The following is a 22,211-nucleotide window of genomic DNA, read 5'->3' on the forward strand; positions in this document are numbered from 1 at the left end:
CAAGGCAATGTCCCCTTGGATCCCATGCCTCCTTACTTTCTCAATAAGCCTTGCATGAGGTACCTTATCAAATACCTTGCTGAAATGCATATGCACTACATCTACTGCTCTTCTTTCATCGATGTGTAGTGCCCACAGCATATGTACCCCAGTGAAACTCACCTGAGCAAAACCATGTTCTTGATGTGAGAGCTAGCAACATGATTTTCCTGACAGATTGTCTCCCAAGAGCTATTTTGCATTTAATACAATTTGGATACCAGTGATTAATAATAAAATAAATTTGCACTGTCCATTTGCAAATGGATGCAACTTTATTGAGTACAATCAACATTTAAATGTTAGGACAAAGTCTGATATCTTGAGGAACTAAAATAAAATGAGATGGATATTTGATCAATTCAAATAATTGTACATTACCCTGATTGGGAAATCAGCTTCTTTCATTTTTTTTCAGTGTAATAATCAAATTTGGAATTTAAACTTTCAGAAAACCCCTTTAATAACGACAATTTTAAAAAATCTTTAAAAAAACTTATTCAGCACTTCGTTCTGGACCAGTTGTCCAGAAATACACAGAAAGAGCAAGGTTTCACACTCGGTATGAACCCTCAGTTGTCAACTTTTGAAAGTTTAATTGCAGGTACTTTCATCTCCAATTATTGCCCACCCTATGTAAACAGCTGTTATTTCCCCAAATATTCAAAACCTCAACAACCCAATAAATAAGTTCTTAAAAAAATGAAAACCCACTCTCCCTAAAAAGACTTATATTTACACACAAGAATCCTCACATTCATTTCCTGAAGATTAATCTTTAATTCTTATTGGCTGCTGATGCCAGTCTTTAAAGGTTTCATTTATCCTTAAGGATTATTAGCAATATCCAATGTTCATTCTGAGCAGGAACACTGTTACCGCTCTGCAAAAAGGTGGCTGTTTTGAGGATGCAGAATGATTGGTGTCACTGCTCAGTCCACTGTTAGTTAATGACTACATGAACTGTGAGGGTTCCCAGAGGTCATGTTGAGGCTATCCAAACCTGAACAAAACCCAGCAAATTCTTGGGAAGAGGGAAGGACAGGAAAGGCAAAATGTATCCATGAGGGAGAAAAGCCCTAGGGTATGTGGAACAGTTGGTGGGGACCTATGCCTAAATACTCATAGTGACCCCATCCCAGATGTCTACATAATCAGCACCAGCAAAGGGAACTAATATTACCAGCACAGCTGCTATTGGAGCTGTTGCCCATTGAGCTCCAGACTCATTGATATATCTGAAAGCGTCTAACTGAAACCAGACACCAGATTCCCCAGCGATGAACAGCTGATTGTTTTTTTTTAATCCACAGACTTTTCTATGCATCATGATAGATGGCATTTATTACATGGTTCTCTGTGTTTGCAGCTCACTTTCATCAGCTGATAATAGAAACCTTACTATGGTCCTAAATATGGCATGAGTCAGGGTCTGTCAAACATCACAGATGGATGCTCACAGAGGAAAGAGGATGTAGGCCTGTCCCCATAGCTTTGTGGGGTTCCCCTTCAAGCTTTATCTAACTTTCCTTTGCAATTCAGCTTCCATCTGCTACCTGAATACTGAGCACAACAATCTACGAAGTTTTTCATAATCCCACACTGGTGTTTTATCCAATATACTTCAATCTATGTCTTCTGATAACATTGTGCATTTTCCATTATCCAGCACAGCTACCTCCCTAATTAACATCATGATTGTACATTATTATCAAACATCTCCATCAAATTACCAAACATCATTTGCCTTAAGAAACAAATTCTCACAAGGCAACAGAAGTTCCCCTTTTATTTCTTTGAATAAACCTCTACCCATTCCATTATATCTGCCCTATTGTAATGTCCAGAAGCTGAGCACAGTTTTAACATAACTTCCCATAATTAGCACCTTAAATTCTATGTGACCTTCATAAACTGATCTGCTACTTCTCTAGATCACTCAATCTGCTCCTGAAGCACTTTTAGCATTTTCCCATTTAATTCAAAAATACAAGAGATTCTGCAGTTGTTGGAAATCCAAAGCCATACCCATTAAATGCTGGAAGAATTTAGCAGGTCAGGCAGCACCTATGTAGAAGAATAAACAATGTTTTGGGCTGAGGTCATTCATTGGAACAAGAAAGAAAAAGGGAAGTAGCCAGAATAAGAAGGTGCAGGGGAAGCTGATAGGTGATAGGTGGGACCAGGTGAGGGGGAAGGTGAATTGAAGTGAGGAGGGGAGGTAAAAGGTGGAAGAAATAAAGGGCTGAAGAAGAAAAAATCTGATAGGACAGGAAAGATTTGAGTTATATTGTCCTTCCAGTGTCTTCGTAGTACAACATACTGCTTCACACTTCCCTGCATTAAATCTTGTTTACAGTCTATGCACACCTCATGTTCCTAACTACACTTCGGAGTTACATGTTATTGTCAAGTTTTGAAAGTATGCCCATCACCCTTAGTGCAGGTCAATACTGTGAATCAAATACCAGCAAACTAGTTAATTTGATGGGATTTTTGTGTGGTACTTCACTGCTGCAATAGCCCATAACCTATTAATCAATATGTACTTCTTTCTCCTCTTTCCCAGATTTCTTACTGTCAAAATTCTATTCCCATTCCCATTCCTCTGCACCTTTATTTTTCTACCTTTCCTATATACTGCTTGGCTTCATTTATCCATTTGCATTTAATCTCCCTGCCACCCAAATGCCACAGACTCCTCCTCCTCTTTAACTCTCAACCTTCTTTTCCCCCAATGTTGTATTTACTACAGAACTTTGTTTCTCTTTCTACAAGTACTGATTGACCTCTCAGATGTTATTCAGTATTTTCTAGTTTCTGTTTTTTTAATTCTTATTGAAGTCTTTCATGCTTTCAAAGCACAAATGGGGAATTGGTTTAAAGGGGCGATGTCTCTGGCAGAAAGGGAAAACTCAACCATTGACATCCTTGGGTCTGGACTGAGGAACGTTTTGTGTGTGTTAAACAGACCTAATCACAGATAAACAGAATATTTGACAACATTGATGCAGATGTGACTGGATGATCTTTTCCTGCATTTTTTCTATTGTTTCCACGCTCCAGCAAGTAGTTAAAATAATTTTCTTTAAAAAGCATCACTTTTGCAAACAATAAATACTTTTAAATAGGAAAAACATGGTACAAAGGACTTAAGTCATGGGGTGAAGCTACAGCTCCAGGCTTTGGCTTCAGTGGTTACAAATCCCCAATTTTTTCCCATACAAATCTTCATGGATGCCCAAATGCACCACAACAAAAATAACTAAGGCCTCTGTGCCTTTGTGTTGGTGGTCTACGTGTGTGTTTATGTACGTGTGCATGTAACTATGTGTGTATATGTGCACATGTGTAAGGTGTGTGTATCTGTTTATGAAAGTGAGTATGTGTGTGTCTATATATGTACATTTATGTGTATCTGCATTCTTGTTTGTACGTAGGTGTACGCACATCTATATGTAAGTGTGTGTGTATTTGTGTGCAGTGGATGTATACGTGCATGTGTCTGTTTATATGCATGTGTGCAGCTCTGTGTGTATATGTGTGTTTGTGCATGCACAGGTGCACATGGATGCTGCTGTGACAGTGCATTTAAAAATGAAGCTGGCTGGGACTTGTGAGGATCCCCCTTCCACCCCTGACACCTCCACTATCGGCACGGTCTACTTGGGGATTAGCCTTAGCAGCTCCTCGTCCGTCAGGCCATTGACTGCAGTAATGTGGTGTAACTGCTCCAGGTAGCGTGCCTGGTCACGCATGAAGTGTGGGATCCGTGTGTTCTGCAGGATGGCACATTTCTTCAGGTGTTCCACATCCTCAAATGAAACCTGGGATATGGCAGAAAGAGGGAGAAAAATATTATTGATTGAAAGAGACAAGAAAACAGCAAGATAAAGAAGTCTCTGTATTACATTGTTGATAATATTGGTCAAGTCCCCAAAACACCCCACAGATGCATTACCATTTAAATTTAGCACTGTTGAATCCTGTTACTTTTGCAATCCAAATATTCTGGGAAGTCAAGAATGAGGCATAAAAATTACTGCACTGTTGCAAGAGTGGAAAACAAACAAAAAACGGGAGCTGAGAGAACAAAGAAATGCCAAAGGGTAAAGCAATCCTGGACATCAGTTGAGCAGTTGAGTGCTCCGTTTGCAGTATGTGGGAAGTCAGGGCGAACACAATTGTCCCTGATGACTACACCTGTAAAAGGTGCATCCAGCTGCAGCTCCTAACAAACCATGTTAGGGAACTGGAGCTGGAGCTGGATGAACTTCGGATCATTCGGGAGGCAGAGGCAGAAATAAACAGGAGTTACAGGGAGATAGTCACCCCTAAGAGTCAGGAGACAGGTAGCTGGGTGACTGTCAGGAGAGGGAAGGGGATTAGACAGAATGAGCAGAGCACCTCTGTGGCCATACCCACCAATAATAAGTACAAACGATGTATATCATTTCAGATACTGTTGATGGGGACGACCTACCAGGGACAAGTTGCAGTGGTTGCATCTCTGGCACCAAGACTGGACCCTCAACTCAGAAGGGAAGGAGGGAAAAGAGGAAAGCAGTAGTGATAGGGGATTTGATAGTAAGGGGGAAAGATAAGAGGTTCTGTGCAAGAGATCAAGAATCCCGAATGGTCTGTTGCCTCCCTGGTGCCAGGGTCTGTGATATCTCAGATCGCGTTCTCAATATTCTCAAGAGGGAGGGTGAGCAGCCAGATGTCGTGGTCCAATGACGTGGCTAGGAAGAGTGAGGAGGTCCTGAAAGCTGAGTTTAGGGAGTTAGGTGCCAAGTTAAAGGGCAGGACCTCCAGGATAGCAATCTCAGCAAACCACATGCAGGCAGGTTTAGAAATAGTAAGATAGCGCAGATCAACACATGGCTGACAACATGGTGCAGGAGGGAGGGCTTGAGATTTATAGATAGTTCATAGATAGCTTCAGATTTCCAGGGAAGATGGGACCTGTTCCAAAAAATCTTGCAGGTAGGTTTGCTAGAGAGGCTCCAGTGGATTTAAACTAGATACAAGGGGGGAGGGGAACAGATGTATGGGAGAAGGAAGAAAAAGAAGATAGTAAAGTTGTCTGCACCGTTAGTGATAAACAGAGAGTAAGAGGTGGAGAATTTCTTAAATGCATTTATTTTAATGCTAGGAGCATTGTGAGAAAGGTGGATGAGCTTAGAGCATGGATTGATACCTGGAAAAATGATGTTGTAGCTACTAGTGAAACATGGTTGTAGGAGGGGTATGATTGGCAACTAAATATTCCTGGATTTTGTTGCTTCAGGTGTGATACAATTGGAGGGACAAGAGGGGGAGGTGTTGCATTGCTTGTCAAAGAAAATATTACAGCGGTGCTCTGACAGGATAGATTAGAGGGCTCATCTAGGGAGACTATTTAGGTGGAATTGAGGAATGGGAAAGGTGTAGTAACACTTATAGGGGTGTATTATAGACCACCTAATGGGAAGCTAGAATTGGAGCAGCAAATGTGTAAGGAGATAGATAATTGTAGTAAGAACAGGGTTGTGATTATGGGAGATTTTAATTTTCCACACATAGACTGGAAAGCCCATACTGTAAAAGGGCTGGATGGTTTGGATTTTGTAAAATGTGTGCAGGATAGCTTTTTGCAGCAATACATAGAGGTACCAACTACAGAAGGGGCAGTGTTGGATCTCCTGTTAGGGAATGAGATAGGTCAGGTGATGGAGGTATGTGTTGGGGAGCACTTCGGGGCCCGTGATCACAATGCCATTAGTTTCAATATAATTATGGAGAAGGATAGGACTGGACCCAGGGTTGAGATTTTTGATTGAAGAAAGGCCAACTTTGAGGAGATATGAAAGGATTTAGAAGGAGTGGATTGGGACAATTTGTTTTATGGAAAGGATGTAATAGAGAAATGGAGGTCATTGAAAGGTGAAATTTTGAGGGTACAGAATCCTTATGTTCCTGATAGGTTGAAAGGAAAGGTTAAAAGTTTGAGAGAGCCATGGTTTTCAAGGGATATTGGAAACTTGGTTTGGAAAAAGAGAGCTATCTACAATAAATATAAGCAGCATGGAGTTAATGAGGTGCTTGAGGAGTATAAAGAATGTAAAAAGAATCTTAAGAAAGGAATTAGAAAAGTTAAAAGAAGATACAAAGTTGCTTTGGCAAGTAAGGTGAAAGTAAATAAAAAGGGTTTCTACAGTTATACTAATAGCAAAAGGATAGTGAGGGATAAAATTGGTCCCTTAGAGAATCAGAGTGGACAGCTATGTGTGGAGCCAAAAGAGATGGGGGAGATTTTGAACAATTTCTTTTCTTTGGTATTCACTAAGGATATTGAATTGTGTAAGGTAAGGGAAACAAGTAGGGAAGTTATGGAAACTATGATGATATAAGAAGAGGCAGTACTAGCATTTTTAAGGAATATAAAAGTTGATAAGTCTCCGGATCCTGACAGGATATTCCCTGGGACCTTGAGGGAAGTTAGTGCAGAAATAGCAGGGGCTCTGACAGAAATATTTCAAACGTCATTAGAAACGGGGATGGTGCCAGAGGATTGGCGTGTTGCTCATGTTGTTCCATTGTTTAAAAAGGGTTCTAAGAGTAAACCTAGCAATTATAAGTTTGATGTCAGTGGTGGGTAAATTCATGGAAAGTATTCTTAGAGATGGTATATGTAATTATCTGGATAGACAGGGTGTAATTAGGAACAGTCAACATGGATTTGTGCGTGGAAGGTCATGTTTGACTAATCTTATTGAATTTTTCAAAGAAATTACTAGGAAAGTTGACGAGGGTAAAGCAGTGGATGTTGTCTATATGAACTTCAGTAAGGCCCTTGACAAGGTTCCGCATGGAAGGTTAGTTAGGAAGGTTCAATCTTTAGGTGTTAATATTGAAGTAGTAAAATGGATTCAACAGTGGCTGGATGGGAGATGCCAGAGAGTAGTGGTGGATAACTGTTTGTCAAATTGAAGGCCGGTGACTAGTGGTGTGCCTCAGAGATCTTTACTGGGTCCAATGTTGTGTGTCATATACATTAATGATCTGGATGATGGGGTGGTAAATTGGATTAGTATGTATGCAGATGATACTGGGATAGGTGGCGGTGTGGATAATGAAGCAGGTTTTCATAGCTTGCAGAGAGATTTAGGCCAGTTAGAAAAGTGGGCTGAAAGATGGCAGATGGAGTTTAATGCTGATAAGTGTGAGGTGCTACATTTTGGTAGGAATAATCAAAATAGGACATACATGGTAAATGGTAGGGCATTGAGGAATGCAGTAGAACAGAGTGATCTAGGAATAATGGTGCATAGTTCCCCGAAGGTAGAATCTCATGTGGATAAGGTGGAGAAGAAAGCTTTTGGTACACTGGCCTTTATAAATCAGAGCATTGAGTATAGGAGTTGGGATGTAATGTTAAAATTGTACAAGGCATTGGTGAGGCCAAATTTGGAGTATTGTGGACAGTTCTGGTCACTGAATTATAGGAAAGATGTCAACAAAATAGAGAGAGTACAGAAAAGATTTACTGGAATGTTACCTGGGTTTCAGCACCTAAGTTACAGAAAAAGGTTGAACCAGTTAGGTCTTTATTCTTTGGAGCATAGAAGGTTGAGGAGGGACTTGATAGAGGTATTTAAAATTATGAGGGGAATAGATAGAGTTGACGTGGATAGGATTTTTCAATTGAGAGTAGGGGAGATTCAAACAAGAGGATATGGGTTGAGAGTTAGGGGGCAAAAGTTTAGGGGTAACACGAGGGGGAACTCCTTTACTCAGAGAGTGGTAGCTGTGTGGAACGAGCTTCCAGTAGAAGTGGTAGAGGCAGGTTCGATATTGTCATTTAAAAAACAATTGGATAAGTATATGGACAGGAAAGGAATGGAGGGTTATAGGCTGGGTGCAGGTCGGTGGGACTAGGTGAGAGTAAGCATTCGGCATGGACTAGAAGGGCCGAGATTCCCTGTTTCCCTGCTGTAATCAGGAGAATCAGGTTGGTGCTGGACCCCAGGATAGGGAGTTTGTAGAGTGCCTACGGGACGCATTCTTGGAACAGCTTGTACGAGAGCCGACCAGGGACAAGGCTATTCTGGATTTAGTGTTATGTAATGAACAGGATTTGATAAGCGATTTTGAAGTAAAGGAGCCATTAGGAGGTAGTGATCATAATATGATAAGTTTTTATCTGCAATTTGAGAAGGATAAGGGCAGCTCAGAGGTGTCAGTGTTGCAGTTGAACAGGGAAAATTATGGAGCCATGAGGGAGGAGCTGGCCAAAGTTAACTGGATGGATATCCTAGCAGAAAAGACAGTGGAACAGCAATGGCAGGTATTCTTGGGAATTATGCACAAGGTGCAAAATCAGTTCATCCCCCGGAGAAGGAAGGATTCGAAGGGGGAAAGGGGGGCACAGTGGTTGACAAAGGAAGTCAGAGATTGCATAGCATTAAAAAAAAGGAAGTATGACAGAGCTAAGGTGAGTGGGAGGACAGATGATTGGGAAATTTTTAAGGAACAACAGAACTTAACTAAAAAGGCAATACGGGAAGAAAAAATGAGGTACGAACGCAAGCTAGCCAGGAATATAAAGGAGGATAGCAAAAGCTTTTTTAGGTATGTGAAGAGAAAGAAGATAGTTAAGAACAATGTTGGGCCCTTGAAGAATGAATTGGGTGAAATTGTTATGGGAAACAGAGAAATGGCAGAAGAATTTAATAAGTACTTTAGATCTGTCTTCACTAAGGAAGACACAAGCAATCTCCCAGATGTATGGATGGGCCAAGGACATAGGGTAACAGAGGAAATGAAACAGATTGACATTAGGAAGGAAATGGTGATGAGAAGACTGATGGGACTGAAGGCTGACAAATCCCCAGGTCCAGATGGTCTGCATCCTAGGGTACTAAAGGAGGTGGCCCTGGAAATTGTGGATGCATTGGTAATCATTTTCCAATGTTCCTTAGATTGAGGATCAGTTCCTGAGGATTGAAGAATGGCTAATGTTATCCCACTTTTTAAGAAAGGAGGGAGGAAGAAAACAGAGAACTATCAACCTGTCAGCCTAACATCAGTAGTGGGGAAGATGCTAGAGTCAATTATTAAAGATGAAATAGTGGCATATCTAGATAGCAGTGATAGGATTGGGCCGAGCCAGCATGGATTTACCAAGGGTAAATCATGCTTGACTAATCTATTGGAGTTTTTCAAGGATGTAACCAGGAAGTTAGACAAGGGAGATCCAGTGGATGTAGTGTACCTCGATTTTCAGAAGGCATTTGATAAGGTCCCACATAGGAGATTGGTGGGTAAAATCAAAGCTCATGGCATTGGGGGGAAGACATTGACATGGATAGAAAACTGGTTGGCAGATAGAAAGCAAAGGGTAGCGGTGAATGGGTGTTTCTCGGAATGGCAGGTGGTGACTAGTGGGGTGCCACAGGGCTCGGTATTGGGACCACAGCTGTTTACGATTTACGTCAACTATTTAGATGAAGATATTGAGAATAACATCAGCAAGTTTGCTGATGATACTAAGCTGGGTGGCAGTGTGACATGTGATGAGGTTGTTAGGAGAATTCAGGGTGACTTGGATAGGCTGGGTGAGTGGGTAGATACTTGGCAGATGATGTTTAATGTGAATAAGTGTGAGGTTATCCACTTTGGGAGTAAGAACAGGAAGGCAGATTATTATCTGAACGGTGTAGAGTTAGGTAAGGGAGAAATACAAAGAGATCTAGGAGTCCTTGTTCATCAGTCACTGAAGGTGAATGAGCAAGTGCAGCAGGCAGTGAAGAAGGCGAATGGAATGTTGGCCTTTATTACAAAGGGAATTGAGTACAAGAGCAAGGAAATGCTCTTGCATTTGTACAGGGCCCTGGTGAAACCACACCTGGAGTATTGTGTACAGTTTTGGTCTCCAGGGTTAAGGAAGGACATCCTGGCTGTAGAGGAAGTGCAGCATAGATTCACAAGGTTAATTCCTGGGTTGTCCGGACTGTCTTACGCAGAGAGGTTAGAGAGACTGGGCTTATACACGTTGGAATTAAGGAGATTGAGAGGGGATCTGATTGCAACATATAAGATTATTAAGGGATTGGACAAGATAGAGGCAGGAAATATGTTCCAGATGTTGGGAGAGTCCAGTACCAGAGGGCATGGTTTGAGGATAAGGGGTAGGTCATTTAGGACAGAGTTAAGGAAAAACTCCTTCTCCCAGAGAGTTGTGGGGGTCTGGAATGCACTGCCTTGGAAGGCAGTGGAGGCCAATTCTCTGGATGCTTTCAAGAAGGAGCTAGATAGGTATCTTATGGATAGGGGAATCAAGGGATATGGGGACAAGGCAGGAACCGGGTATTGATAGTAGATGATCAGCCATGATCTCAAAATGGCGGTGCAGGCTCAAAGGGCCGAATGGTCTACTTCTGCACCTATTGTCTATTGTCTACTGTAATTGTTATATGGTTTATACGGTTATATCACATACTCAGACTAGAGATAACACAAATTCCAGTGATAAAAATTAACCTATAAAATAGCCAGATTCAAGTTGCATATCACCTGCTACTGAAAACTAAAAAAACTTTCTGGAAAAATTCAGAAGCCACTGTACTGTACTGGAAAATTCACTGAACTATTACAGTACATGTATATAGGTGATTATATAAATATACAAGCAAGCAGTGTAAAATTATGATAATATAGAAATCCAAAGATTCCCGACAGGCCATTACAGATCACCACTGCCCCAGATTCTCAGCAATTACACAGGAAAATCCAACACTGAAACTATGCCAACCAATATTCTGTCTGACTCCATTTGATCATTCAGTTCAATGGAGACAACCTCAAGTAGGTAACATTCATCATTAAGAACCCTCATCATATGTGACATGCTATCTTCTCATTGGTACTATCAGAGAAGAGGTACGGGAGCCTGAAAATACACTCATTATTTTAGGAGCAGCTTCTTCCCTTCTGCCATCTGATTTCTGAATGGCCCATAAAACCACAAACACTACCTTTCTATCTTGCTCTCTTCTTGCATTATTTATTTATTGTTTTTATATTTCTTATTTAACCTATTGTAATTTTTGTATGTATTGTATTGTACAGCTGCCACAAAACAACAAATTTAATGACATATGTCAATTATCATAGATTTGATTCTGATTCTGAAACTTGTGAGAGAGAAAGGTCAGGTGCCAGATTTTTTTTATACCCCTGCCATAGACAGTCTCAAGCCCAGCTGTGAAAGGAGGATGGTTGGGCATGGGACTAGCAACCCCATCCCATATAAAGCCAGAGCTGCAGAAACAGCAGCACAAGCTTCAAAGACCTCATCCATGCAAGAAGAAGGATCTTTGAAGATGGGCTACACCTGTGAACAACTTAAAAGTCTGGCCCAGGATAGAATACAATGAGCTGCTGTTGGTAGTCTATGCCCAGTAGCATGATGGTTTCACCAACAAACCAGGTTTTCTTAGGTGTTAGATGATTAGTTGAATTAACAAAAATACTGAAGTGTATTTAATTGCCTTTTATGTATTCTAACTCAAATTCTTTTAAGACTGCAAATAAAATTATTTTAAGACTTTTAATACTATAAATAATGTTAAAATTTTTAATTAAATGATTACTCTGGACTAGTTTTGGCATATCTTTTAACACTGAATACATCAGAGATCTGAAGATTGGTAAACTGAGGTGTGGTCTTGATTGGCTGTTGAAGTATTTTGAAGGGGTGCCTCATTGTCAACATCAAGATGGCGGCACGACGCAGCTGCAGCGGCCACTCCGGAGCTGATTATCTGTTATTTGTGAAGCGGGGTGCCGTGCGCAATCATAATCGGATGAAAAGTGGACGTGGGAGCACAGAGGGACATCTGGAAATCTCCAGGAAGACCTTCTTTGTTGCTGCTGCTGCTGTGAAGTCCGGGTCTCTGCTGGGAAGAACCGGCCCCCAGACCTCGGGGTCACGTTGCCGATGGCCATTGGCGGGGGTGTCTTAATACACTTGGCAGAGCATGGTGCTCGGAGAAGCTGTACTGGAGGGGATGGTGGGAGGCTCGGAGGTTCGACGGACTCAGAGTCCGCTGCGGTCGGAGTGCTTTAACTGTGTGCTGTGTCTGCGAGGCTGGGTTCGACGGAGCTTTCATTGTGTGTTGCGTCTGTGAGGCTGAGTCGGGCGGCGCCGTGGGAGTCCATAGCGGGGGTATTCCCTTCTGCCGCTGGCATGAGATGACGAGTCTATCGGGACTCTGAGGGCTTGTGAAAACTGTGTGCTGGTTTCTTTTGAACTTATAGTCTTTTAACATCTTTGGACTATTTTTACTGTGCCCATGGTCTGTTTTTTTATCAATTATGCTATTGTTTGCACTGTTGTAACTATGCGGTTTTGTGCAGGTCTTGTAGCTTTACTTTTTGGTCTTGCTTTGTCTGGTAGGATTGGAGCTGCTTTCCGGCGAATGCACTAAGATGGTAGCGCGATATTAATACGCAGCAGCCTCTTTGGACTCTGGATTGGGGATTGCCAAACATTATGTGGATTTTCTGGTGTAGTCTGTTTTGTCATGTGCTTTTGTGATATCATTCTGGAGGAACATTGTCTCATTTTTAACTGCATTGCATTTGTGTTTTCTAAATGACAATAAACTGAATCTGAATCTGAATTTATCAGGAGCCTGTTTTGGAAAGGTGGGGTGGGAGAGAATCCAGCGCTCAATCAGGCTCTCTGGACAGAAACATGTTCTAAGTCGAACAAAGTGAGATGCGATATAAAACGGATTGAAAGGAGAGACAGAGAGGCTGACAGGTTAATCATTAACAGGTTGAAAAGTTAATAAAGGAAATTCAAGAGCTTGAGTCTGGACAGCTGATTGGGTAAACAAAAATAGAAGCTATTCACTACATTGTTAACAGTCATGCAAAACTCTTATAACCATATAACAATCACAGCACAGAAACAGGCCATTCCGGCCCTCCTAGTCCGTGCCGAACTCTTAATCTCACCTAGTCCCACCTACCCGCACTCAGCCCATAACCCTCCACTCCTTTCCTGTCCATATACCTATCCAATTTTACCTTAAATGACACAACTGAACTGGCCTCTACTACTTCCTGTAGAAGCTCATTCCACACAGCTATCACTCTCTGAGTAAAGAAATACCCCCTCGTGTTTCCCTTAAACTTTTGCCCCCTAACTCTCAAATCATGTCCTCTCGTTTGAATCTCCCCTACTCTCAATGGAAACAGCCTATTCACGTCAACTCTATCTATCCCTCTCAACATTTTAAATACCTCGATCAAATCCCCCCTCAACCTTCTACGCTCCAATGAATAGAGACCTAACTTGTTCAACCTTTCTCTGTAACTTAAGTGCTGAAATCCAGGTAACATCCTAGTAAATCGTCTCTGCACTCTCTCTAATTTATTGATATCTTTCCTATAATTCGGTGACCAGAACTGTACACAATATTCCAAATTTGGCCTTACCAATGTCTTCTTATACAACTAAAAGAAATGTGAACCCAAATCCCAGAAATAAAACTCAGTTGAAATATTATGTCACATCCTGATTGCAAGAGGCTCTGGAACAAGTAGCTCAAAGTGAAATATTAAAGAAAGCAATATTAGCTTTATATGTCACAGCAAAATGTGTTGTACAGTGAAATGTATCATTTATTTGAAATCAAATCTGCAAGAATTGTGCTAGGCAGCCCGCAGGTGTTACCACAACCCTAACCATAGAAACCGGGGCATCTCACGTGGTCATGGGAAGAATGTATATCATTGTGCTAAATACTATGCTACCATGCTGCTTTATCTAGGATCCCCTTATCAAAGGTGGACATTCAATGGACAGTCAAAGACAGCATGAGCATCGGGAGAAATGAACAATAACACACAGTGGAAGCAGGAACTGGTAACTCGAGTGTGCACATTTTGGATGTGGGGTAGATGGCGTTCAGCACTTGATCTGGAAGTATCTGAGATAGCTTCCTATTCTACATTCGTGCATCCAGAGAAGCTGATCAGAGAAGGAGTGATAACTTTCTCTCCCAGCAGGGAGCTCAAATGGGAATCATCAGCTTCTTGATGCCATGCACCAGAAGTGAGGTAGAAGAGCAAGGCAGCCTTGTGTCTGCATTCCAACCTGTAACATGGCAACTCTGCAGAGGGGAGTTTGCTTTAAGAGAAGGCAGGACAACCATCCAAACTCGGCTACATAGAACAAACAGTTCAACTTGCAAGAGCCCTGCATTCAGATACAAACCTCCACATGCTCATTCAATTCAGATTCAGAATCACATGTACATTGAAACACATAGAGAAATGCACCATTTGTGTTAACAACCAATGCAACCTCAGGTGAGTGTCATGACACATTCTGCCACCAACATAGCATACCCATAATGTTCAGCAGAACAACACAAACAACAACAATGATATAACAACAAAGCAGAACACAACAAGCACCTATGATTCTATCTGCTGCCAACAGAAGTGGTGGATGCAGGTTTGATTTCAAGATTTAAGGGAAAGTTGGATAGGTATGTGGATGGGGCGGAGGTATAGAGGGCTAAGGTCCAGATCCAGGTCAATGGGACAAGGCAGCATAATAGTTTGCCACTGTCTAAATGGGCCAAAGGGCTTGTGTCAGCACTGTAGTGCTGTATGACCCTAAGCAACAAAACACGCGATAGTGAGAATAGAAATGGATGAGGTGGAGGATAAATGCATGGCTGAGGGATTGGGGCAGGGATTCAGATTTCTCAATCATTGGGACCTCTTTTGGGGCAGGTGTGACCTGTACAAAAAGGATGGGTTGTACTTAAATCCCAGGGGGAACAATATCCTGGCAGGGAGGTTTGCTAAGGCTACTGGGGAGAATTTAAATTAGAATTGTTGGGGGGTGGGAACCGAACTGAAGAGACTGGGGAAGAGGAGGTTGGCTCACATGATAGGCAGGCGATAGAGAAGGGACATGCTCAGACTGAAGGTCTGAGATGCGTCTATTTTAATGCAAGGAGTATTGTGAACAAAGTGGATGAGCTTAGAGTGTGGATCAGTACTTGGAGATATGATGTGTGGCCATTACAGAGACTTGGATGGCTCAGGGACAGGAATGGTTACTTCAAGTGCCAGGTTTTAGATGTTTCGGAAAGGACAGGGAGGAAGGCAAAAGAGGTGGGAGCGTGGCACTGTTGATCAGAGATAGTGTCATGGCTGTAGAAAAGGTGGACTGCATGGAAGGATTGTCTATGGAGTATCTGTGGGTGGAGGTTTGGAACAGGAAGGGTTCAATAACTTTACTGGGTGTTTTTTATAGGTCGCCTAACAGTAACAGGGATATCGAGGAACAGATAGGGAAACAAATCCTGGAAAGGTGTAATAATAACAGAGTTGTTGTGATGGGAGATTTTAATTTCCCAAATATCGATTGGCATCTCCAACAGCAAGAGGTTTAGATGGGGTGGAGTTTGTTAGGTGTGTTCAGGAAGGTTTCTTGACACAATATGTAGATAGGCCTACAAGAGGAGGGGCTGTACTTGATTTGGTATTGGGAAATGAACCTGGTCAGCTGTCAGATATCTCAGTGGGAGAGCATTTTGGAAATATTGATCATAATTCTGTCTCTTTACAATAGCATTGGAGAGAGATAGGAATAGACAAGTTAGAAAAGCATTTAATTGGAGTAAGGGGAATTATGAGGCTATCAGGCAGGAAATTGGAGGCTTAAATTGGAAACAGATGTTCTCAGGGAAAAGTACAGAAGAAATATAGCAAATATTCAGGGGATATTTGTGTGGAGTTCTGTATAGGTACGTTCCAATGAGACAGGGAAGTTATGGTAGGGTACAGGAACCGTGGTGTACAAAGGCTGTAATAAATCTAGTCAAGAAGAAAAGAAAAGCTTACAAAAGGTTTAGAGAGCTAGGTAATGTTAAAGATCTAGAAGATTATAAGGCAAAGAGGAAGGAGCTTAAGAAGGAAATTAGGGGAGCCAGAAGGGGCAATGCGAAAGCCTTGGCGGGCAGGATTACAGAAAACCCCAAGGTATTCTACAAGTATGTGAAGAGCAAGAGGTTAAGACGTGAGAGAATAGGACCTATGAAGTATGACAGTGGGAAAGTGTGTATGAAACCAGAGGAAACAGCAGAGGTACTTAATGAATACTTTACTTCAGTATTCACTATGGAAACGGATCTTGGTGATTGTAGTGATGACTTGCAGTAGACTGAAAAGCTTGAGCATGTAGATATTAAGAAAGAGGATGTACTGGAGCTTTTGGAAAGCATCAAGTTGGATAAGTCTCCAGGCCCAGATGAGACGTAGCCCAGGTTACTGTGGGAGGCAAGGGAGGAAATTGCTGAGCCTCTGGCAACGATCTTTGCATCATCAATGGGGACGGGAGAGGTTCCGGAGGATTGGAGGGTTGCGGATGTTGTTCCTTTATTCAAAAAAGGGAGTAGAGATAGCCCAGGAAATTATAGATGAGTGAGTCTTAACTCAGTGGTTGGGAAGTTGATGGAGAAGATCCTGAAAGGCAGGATTTATGAACATTTGGAGAGGTATAATATGATTAGGAGTAGTCAGCATGGCTTTGTCAAGGGCAGGTCGTGCCTTATGAGCCTGATTGAATTTTTTGAGTATGTGGCTAAACACATTGATGAAGGAAGAGCAGTAGATGTAGTGTATATGGATTTCAGCAAGGCATTTGAGTAAGGTACCCCATGCAAAGCTTATTGAAAAAGTAAGGAGGCATGGGATCCAAGAGGACATTGCTTTGTGGATCCAGAAATGGCTTGCCCACAGAAGACAAAGAGTGACTGTAGACAGGTCATATTCTGCATGGAGGTCGGTCACCAGTGGAGTGCCTCAGGGATCTGTTCTGGGACTCTTACTCTTCATGATTTTTATAAATGACCTGGATGAGGAAGTGGAGGGATGGGTTAGTAAGTTTGCTGATGGCACAAAGGTTGGAAGTGTTGTGGATAGTGTGGAGGGCTCTCAGAGGTTACAGTGGGACATTGATAGGATGCAAAACTGGGCTGAGAAGTGGCAGATAGGGTTCAACCCAGATTTTGGTAAATGAAATATGATGGCAAAATATAGTATTAATGGTAAGACTCTTGGCAGTGTGGAGGATCAGAGGGATCTTGGGGTCCAAGTCCATAGGATACTCAAAGCAGCTGCACAGGTTGACTCTGTGGTTAAGAAGGCGTATGGTGTATTGCCCTTCATCAATCATGGAATTGAACTTAGGAGCTGAGAGGTAAAGTTGCAATATACAGGACCCTGGTCAGACTCCACTTGGAGTACTGTGCTCAGCTCTGGTTGTCTCACTACAGGAAGAATGTAGAAGCCATAGAAAGGGTGCAGAGGATGTTGCCTGGATTGGGGACCATGCCTTATGAAAACAGGTTGAGTGAACTTGGCCTTTTCTCCTTGGAGCGACAGAGGATGAGAGGTGACCTGATAGAGGTGTATAAGATGACGAGAGGCATTGATCATGTGGATAGTGTTACGTACCCGTGTCACGTGACTGGGGTTGAAGTTATACTGGACTTGAGGTAATGGTCTTGTGATGGTGGGGTGATGTCATTTTCCCGCCCGTAGAGGTCATGTGACAGGTTTTTTTTTACAGGGTATAAAAGGAAGACCCACCCTGTCAGGTGGGGCAGTTCGTGGCGGAATTTGCCAAGATGACTTCATGTCCCTGCGTGATTTAATGTGATGACGCAGTTTAGTTAAAAATGAAGTTCTATATAATGCCTAAAGTTTAAAAGGTCATTGCCAGCGGTTTCTTTGCTGGTGGAGAGTGAAGAAAAGTTTGGAAGATAAAAATCGAGGAGAACTGATTTTCGAAAGTGGAAAGTTCGACCTTATTTGATCCTCATTCGGAAGGATTTCGTTGACTATTCTCGCTGTTAATCCCTGGGTTGACCAGAAAGGATTTGAGAATAGTGTGGAAGAAAGGTCAGTACCTTTAAGCCGTTATATTTTATAAAATTCTTCGTGGGAAAGTTCGACGCCGGGTAATCGAAGGACATCGACGTGGAAGAGAATTTAAATCGCTTTAAAAAGTCTCTCCTTTTAAAAGGACTGTGAGCTTTTGAACTTTCGGCATACCGCTTTAAAGAACTGTGAACTTTCGGCATACCGCTTTAAGGAACTGTTTACTTTCGGCATACCGCTTTAAGGAACTGTTTACTTTCGGCATACCGCTTTAAAGAACTTTTTTTTTCAATACCGTTTTAAGAACTGTTTGAATTGCAGCGCTATTAAGAACTGTTTAAACAGCCGCACAGCTGTTGTTTTCCGGTCACGTTTGAGTTTGTTTACTTTTGAGGGGGTTTGTTTTCAGTGTTTAATAAACGTGTTATTTGTTATAAAAACCCTTGCCTAACTCATCTATATTTATTGTTGCCTGAATACGTAACATAATTATGGGGGCTGCGTCCGGATTTGGATCGTTTGAGTTTAAATGCTTTTTGAATTTTGAATCGGTGTTTTGGTAACGGGGATTACTCGATTCTTTTGTGAGTGGTATTCGGCAACGATGAATATTGATGAGTTTCTGGATTCGCCAGACGCGGATTTTTTAGCGAAGGCGAAAAAAACTGAAGTATCTGAGATTGCTAATAGATTGCAACTTAAAGGTATTTTGGCAACTACATCAAAAGCTGTAATACAGAGAAAGATCGCATCACATTTTGTGGCTTTGGGTGATTTTGATGAATCAATTTTAGAATCGTTTCCAGTAAGTAATCTGGAGATGCAGTTGCAAATCGAACAAATGATGTTAGAGAGGTGTAAATTGGAATCTGACCAGAAAAAGAGAGATTTTGAATATGCAATGGCGAAATTAAGGTCTGGGAATCAGTCTTCTGATTCTAAAAAACCGTTTGTTGCTAGCCAAGAAATTAAATTGGTCCCTCCATTTAGTGAAACAGAAGTGGAAAGATATTTTCAACATTTTGAAACTATTGCTCGGATGTCAGAGTGGCCGAAAGATAAATGGTCAGTGGTGTTACAGAGTGTGATTAAAGGCAAAGCACAACAAGTTTACACAGCTTTAACTGCTGCGCAAGCATTAGACTATGATATTGTGAAAACGAATATTCTCAAAGCATACGAATTAGTCCCAGAAGCTTATAGGGAAAGATTCAGGAGTTTGAAAAAGTCTGTGGAAAAGACATGTGGAATTTGCCTATGATAAAGCTATGTGTTTTGAGAGATGGGTTTCTTCTAAAAATGTAAATGAGGACTATGAGACTTTGAAAGAGCTGATTTTAATGGAGGAATTTAAAAGAAGCATTCCTGTTAAGTAAGGACCTACTTAAATGAGAGGGATACTGATAAATTGCAGGACTGTGCTAGATTAGCTGATGAGTATGTTTTAATCCATAAGAATAAATTTCCTCAGGGTAGAATTTTCAAGAGGAAAAATAATATGGAGACTCAAGGTAAATCAGAAATTAAATCAGAGGTTAATGAGAAAGGTAAGGAGGAAGGAAAACCTGTGAAGGAAAGACAGTTTGGTCTTATTTGTAACTATTGTAAGAAGCCTGGCCATGTAATAGCTAACTGTTTCAAATTGAAAAAGAAAGAGAAGGAAGCAGTTCCAGATGCTTGTGTGCAACATACTGAAGCACCTGTACAGTTACAGGGTTTGGTAAACACAAATGAGGATTTGTTAGAGTCTGACCAAGTTAGAAAGGGATATGATCATTTTATAACTGAAGGGTTTGTATCCTTGAAAGAAGGATCTACTCTGGTGCCAATAAAAATTCTTAGGGATACTGGAGCTTCTCAATCACTGATGTTAGATAGTGTGTTGAAGTTTAATGAAGAGAGTGATACTGGTGAGGTAAATTACATAAGAGGTGTTGGAAGTGATTTTATGTCTGTACACTTACATGAAGTAAATTTAAAGTCAGGGTTAGTTACAGGATTTGTTAAAGTAGGATTACAGCATAGCTTACCTGTGAAGGGTATTTCTTTGTTGTTAGGTAATGACTTGGCAGGTGGACAAGTTTTTCCTGAAGTGCATTTGACAATGGAGTCAGAGGAACCAGAGATGAATTCTAACACAGATTTTTCCTGTGTTGTGACTAGAGCTATGGCTAAAAAAAATTGATGTGCAGAATGAGGTTGTTACTCATGACTGTTCAACTCAGGATTCGAGTTTTGAGGATGTGTCAGAGACTTTCTTACCTTCGTTGTTTGAACAAGATTCTGGGAGTAAGTCTGACTATGAAGATTTATCTCTGTCTCGGAAGGAGATGATAGCAGAGCAGAATAGAGATCCTGAGATTATAAAATTAAGGGAACAAGCTTTACTAGGTAGTGAAATTGAGAAGGTGTCAGTAGGATATTACTTGGAAAAAGGAGTGTTGATGAGGAAGTGGAGGTCGCCTACAATTCCTGCAAGTGAGGAATGGAATGTTGTTTATCAGGTAGTTGTTCCTAAAGTTTATCGGAATGAGATTTTGACTTTAGCTCATAGTGTACCTTTAGGTGGACATCAAGGGGTAAGGAAAACTGTGGACAAGATTTTAAAACATTTTTACTGGCCTGGTTTAAGAAAAGATGTGGCGATGTTTTGTAAGACGTGCCATACTTGTCAAATTGTGGGTAAACCAAATCAGGTTACACCAGTAGCTCCATTGCAACCTATTCCAGCATTTGGTGAACCGTTTTCTAAAGTTATTGTAGATTGTGTTGGTCCATTACCAAAGACAAAAACTGGTTATCAGTATTTGTTGACTATCATGTGTACTTCGTCTAGGTTTCCAGAGGCAGTACCACTTAGGAATATAAAAGCTAAAACTGTGACGAAGGCTCTTATAAAATTCTTTACTTATTTTGGATTGCCTAAGGAAATACAAACTGATCAAGGTAGTAATTTTATGTCTGGATTGTTTCAACAGATAGTTTATAAATTGGGAGCTAAGCAAATTACTTCGTCTGCATACCATCCAGAATCGCAAGGTGCTTTGGAGAGGTTTCATTCTACTCTCAAGAATATGATTAGGACATATTGTGTGGAGAATGAAGGTGACTGGGATGAGAGTATAAACTTACTTTTATTTGCAGTAAGGGAATCGGTACAGGAATCTTTAGGGTTTAGTCCATTTGAACTTGTGTTTGGGCATAGAGTTAGAGGACCTTTAGCTTTATTGAAGGAACAGTGGATTAGTAAGGAAGTGCATACTAATTTGTTGGACTATGTTTTGAAATTTAAGGACAGGTTACATAAAGCTTGTAGTTTAGCCAAGGAAAATTTAAAGTTGGCTCAGGAGAAAATGAAAACTTGGTATGATAAGGAAGCTTGGTTGAGGATGTTTAAGCCTGGAGATAAGGTGTTGGTTCTTTTCCCAGTGCAGACAAATCCTTTTCAAGCTAGATTTCATGGTCCTTATGAAATTGTGTCTAGAATCAATGATGTGGATTACATAATAAAAACTCCAGATCGCAGAAGGTCAACACAACTTTGCCACATAAATATGATTAAACCATATTTTGAGAAACAATCTGATACTGTGACTGTTGTGGTTAGTGAGAATGAGTTTGATTTAACTGGGAACATGATAGATGATTCATCTGACTTTCATTCTAAATCTAACATTGTTTCTGTTAGGTTACCTAATTCGACCATTTTGGAAAATATGGATGAGAAATTAGCACATTTACAGCTAGAGCAGAAACAACAGATGAAGGAATTGATTTTTAAGTATAAGGATTTGTTTCCAGATGTTCCGAGAAGGACTACTATAGCTTCACATGATGTAGATGTTGGAGATGCCAAACCTATTAAACAACATCCATATAGGATGAACATGGAAAAATGTGAACTTGCTGAGAAGAAATTGAATACATGTTAGAGAATGATATTATTAGACATTCTAACTCGAATTGGAGTTCGCCATGTGTTATGGTGCCAAAACCTGATGGTAGTATTAGGTTTTGTACGGACTATAGGAAGGTGAATGCTGTAACAAAAACAGATGCATATCCAATTCCTAGAGTAGATGATTGTGTAGATAAGGTTGGAAAAGCAAAGTTCCTTACAAAGATTGATTTATTGAAGGGGTATTGGTGTGTTCCATTAACGGACAGAGGTAGAGAGATTTCTGCATTTGTAACTCCATCTGGGTTATATGAGT

The 22,211-nt window shown here is 41.0% G+C and overlaps 1 protein-coding gene across 3 annotated transcripts in view; it reads right to left on the reverse strand.

Moving 5' to 3' along the window:
- Nucleotides 1-289: 289 nt before the first annotated feature.
- The window catches only part of LOC140740455 (microtubule-associated tyrosine carboxypeptidase 1-like), a 104,351-nt gene continuing 82,429 nt past the window's right edge, over nt 290-22,211 (reverse strand). For all 3 annotated transcript variants that reach the window (XM_073069622.1, XM_073069623.1, XM_073069621.1), the window contains exon 7: nt 290-3,866. In XM_073069622.1, the coding sequence (XP_072925723.1) occupies nt 3,702-3,866 (165 nt within the window). In that variant the 3' untranslated portion in view covers nt 290-3,701. The remainder of the gene's footprint in view (nt 3,867-22,211) is intronic.

Source organism: Hemitrygon akajei, chromosome 17 (genome assembly GCF_048418815.1).
Source record: "Hemitrygon akajei chromosome 17, sHemAka1.3, whole genome shotgun sequence".
NCBI classification, from domain to species: domain Eukaryota; kingdom Metazoa; phylum Chordata; class Chondrichthyes; order Myliobatiformes; family Dasyatidae; genus Hemitrygon; species Hemitrygon akajei.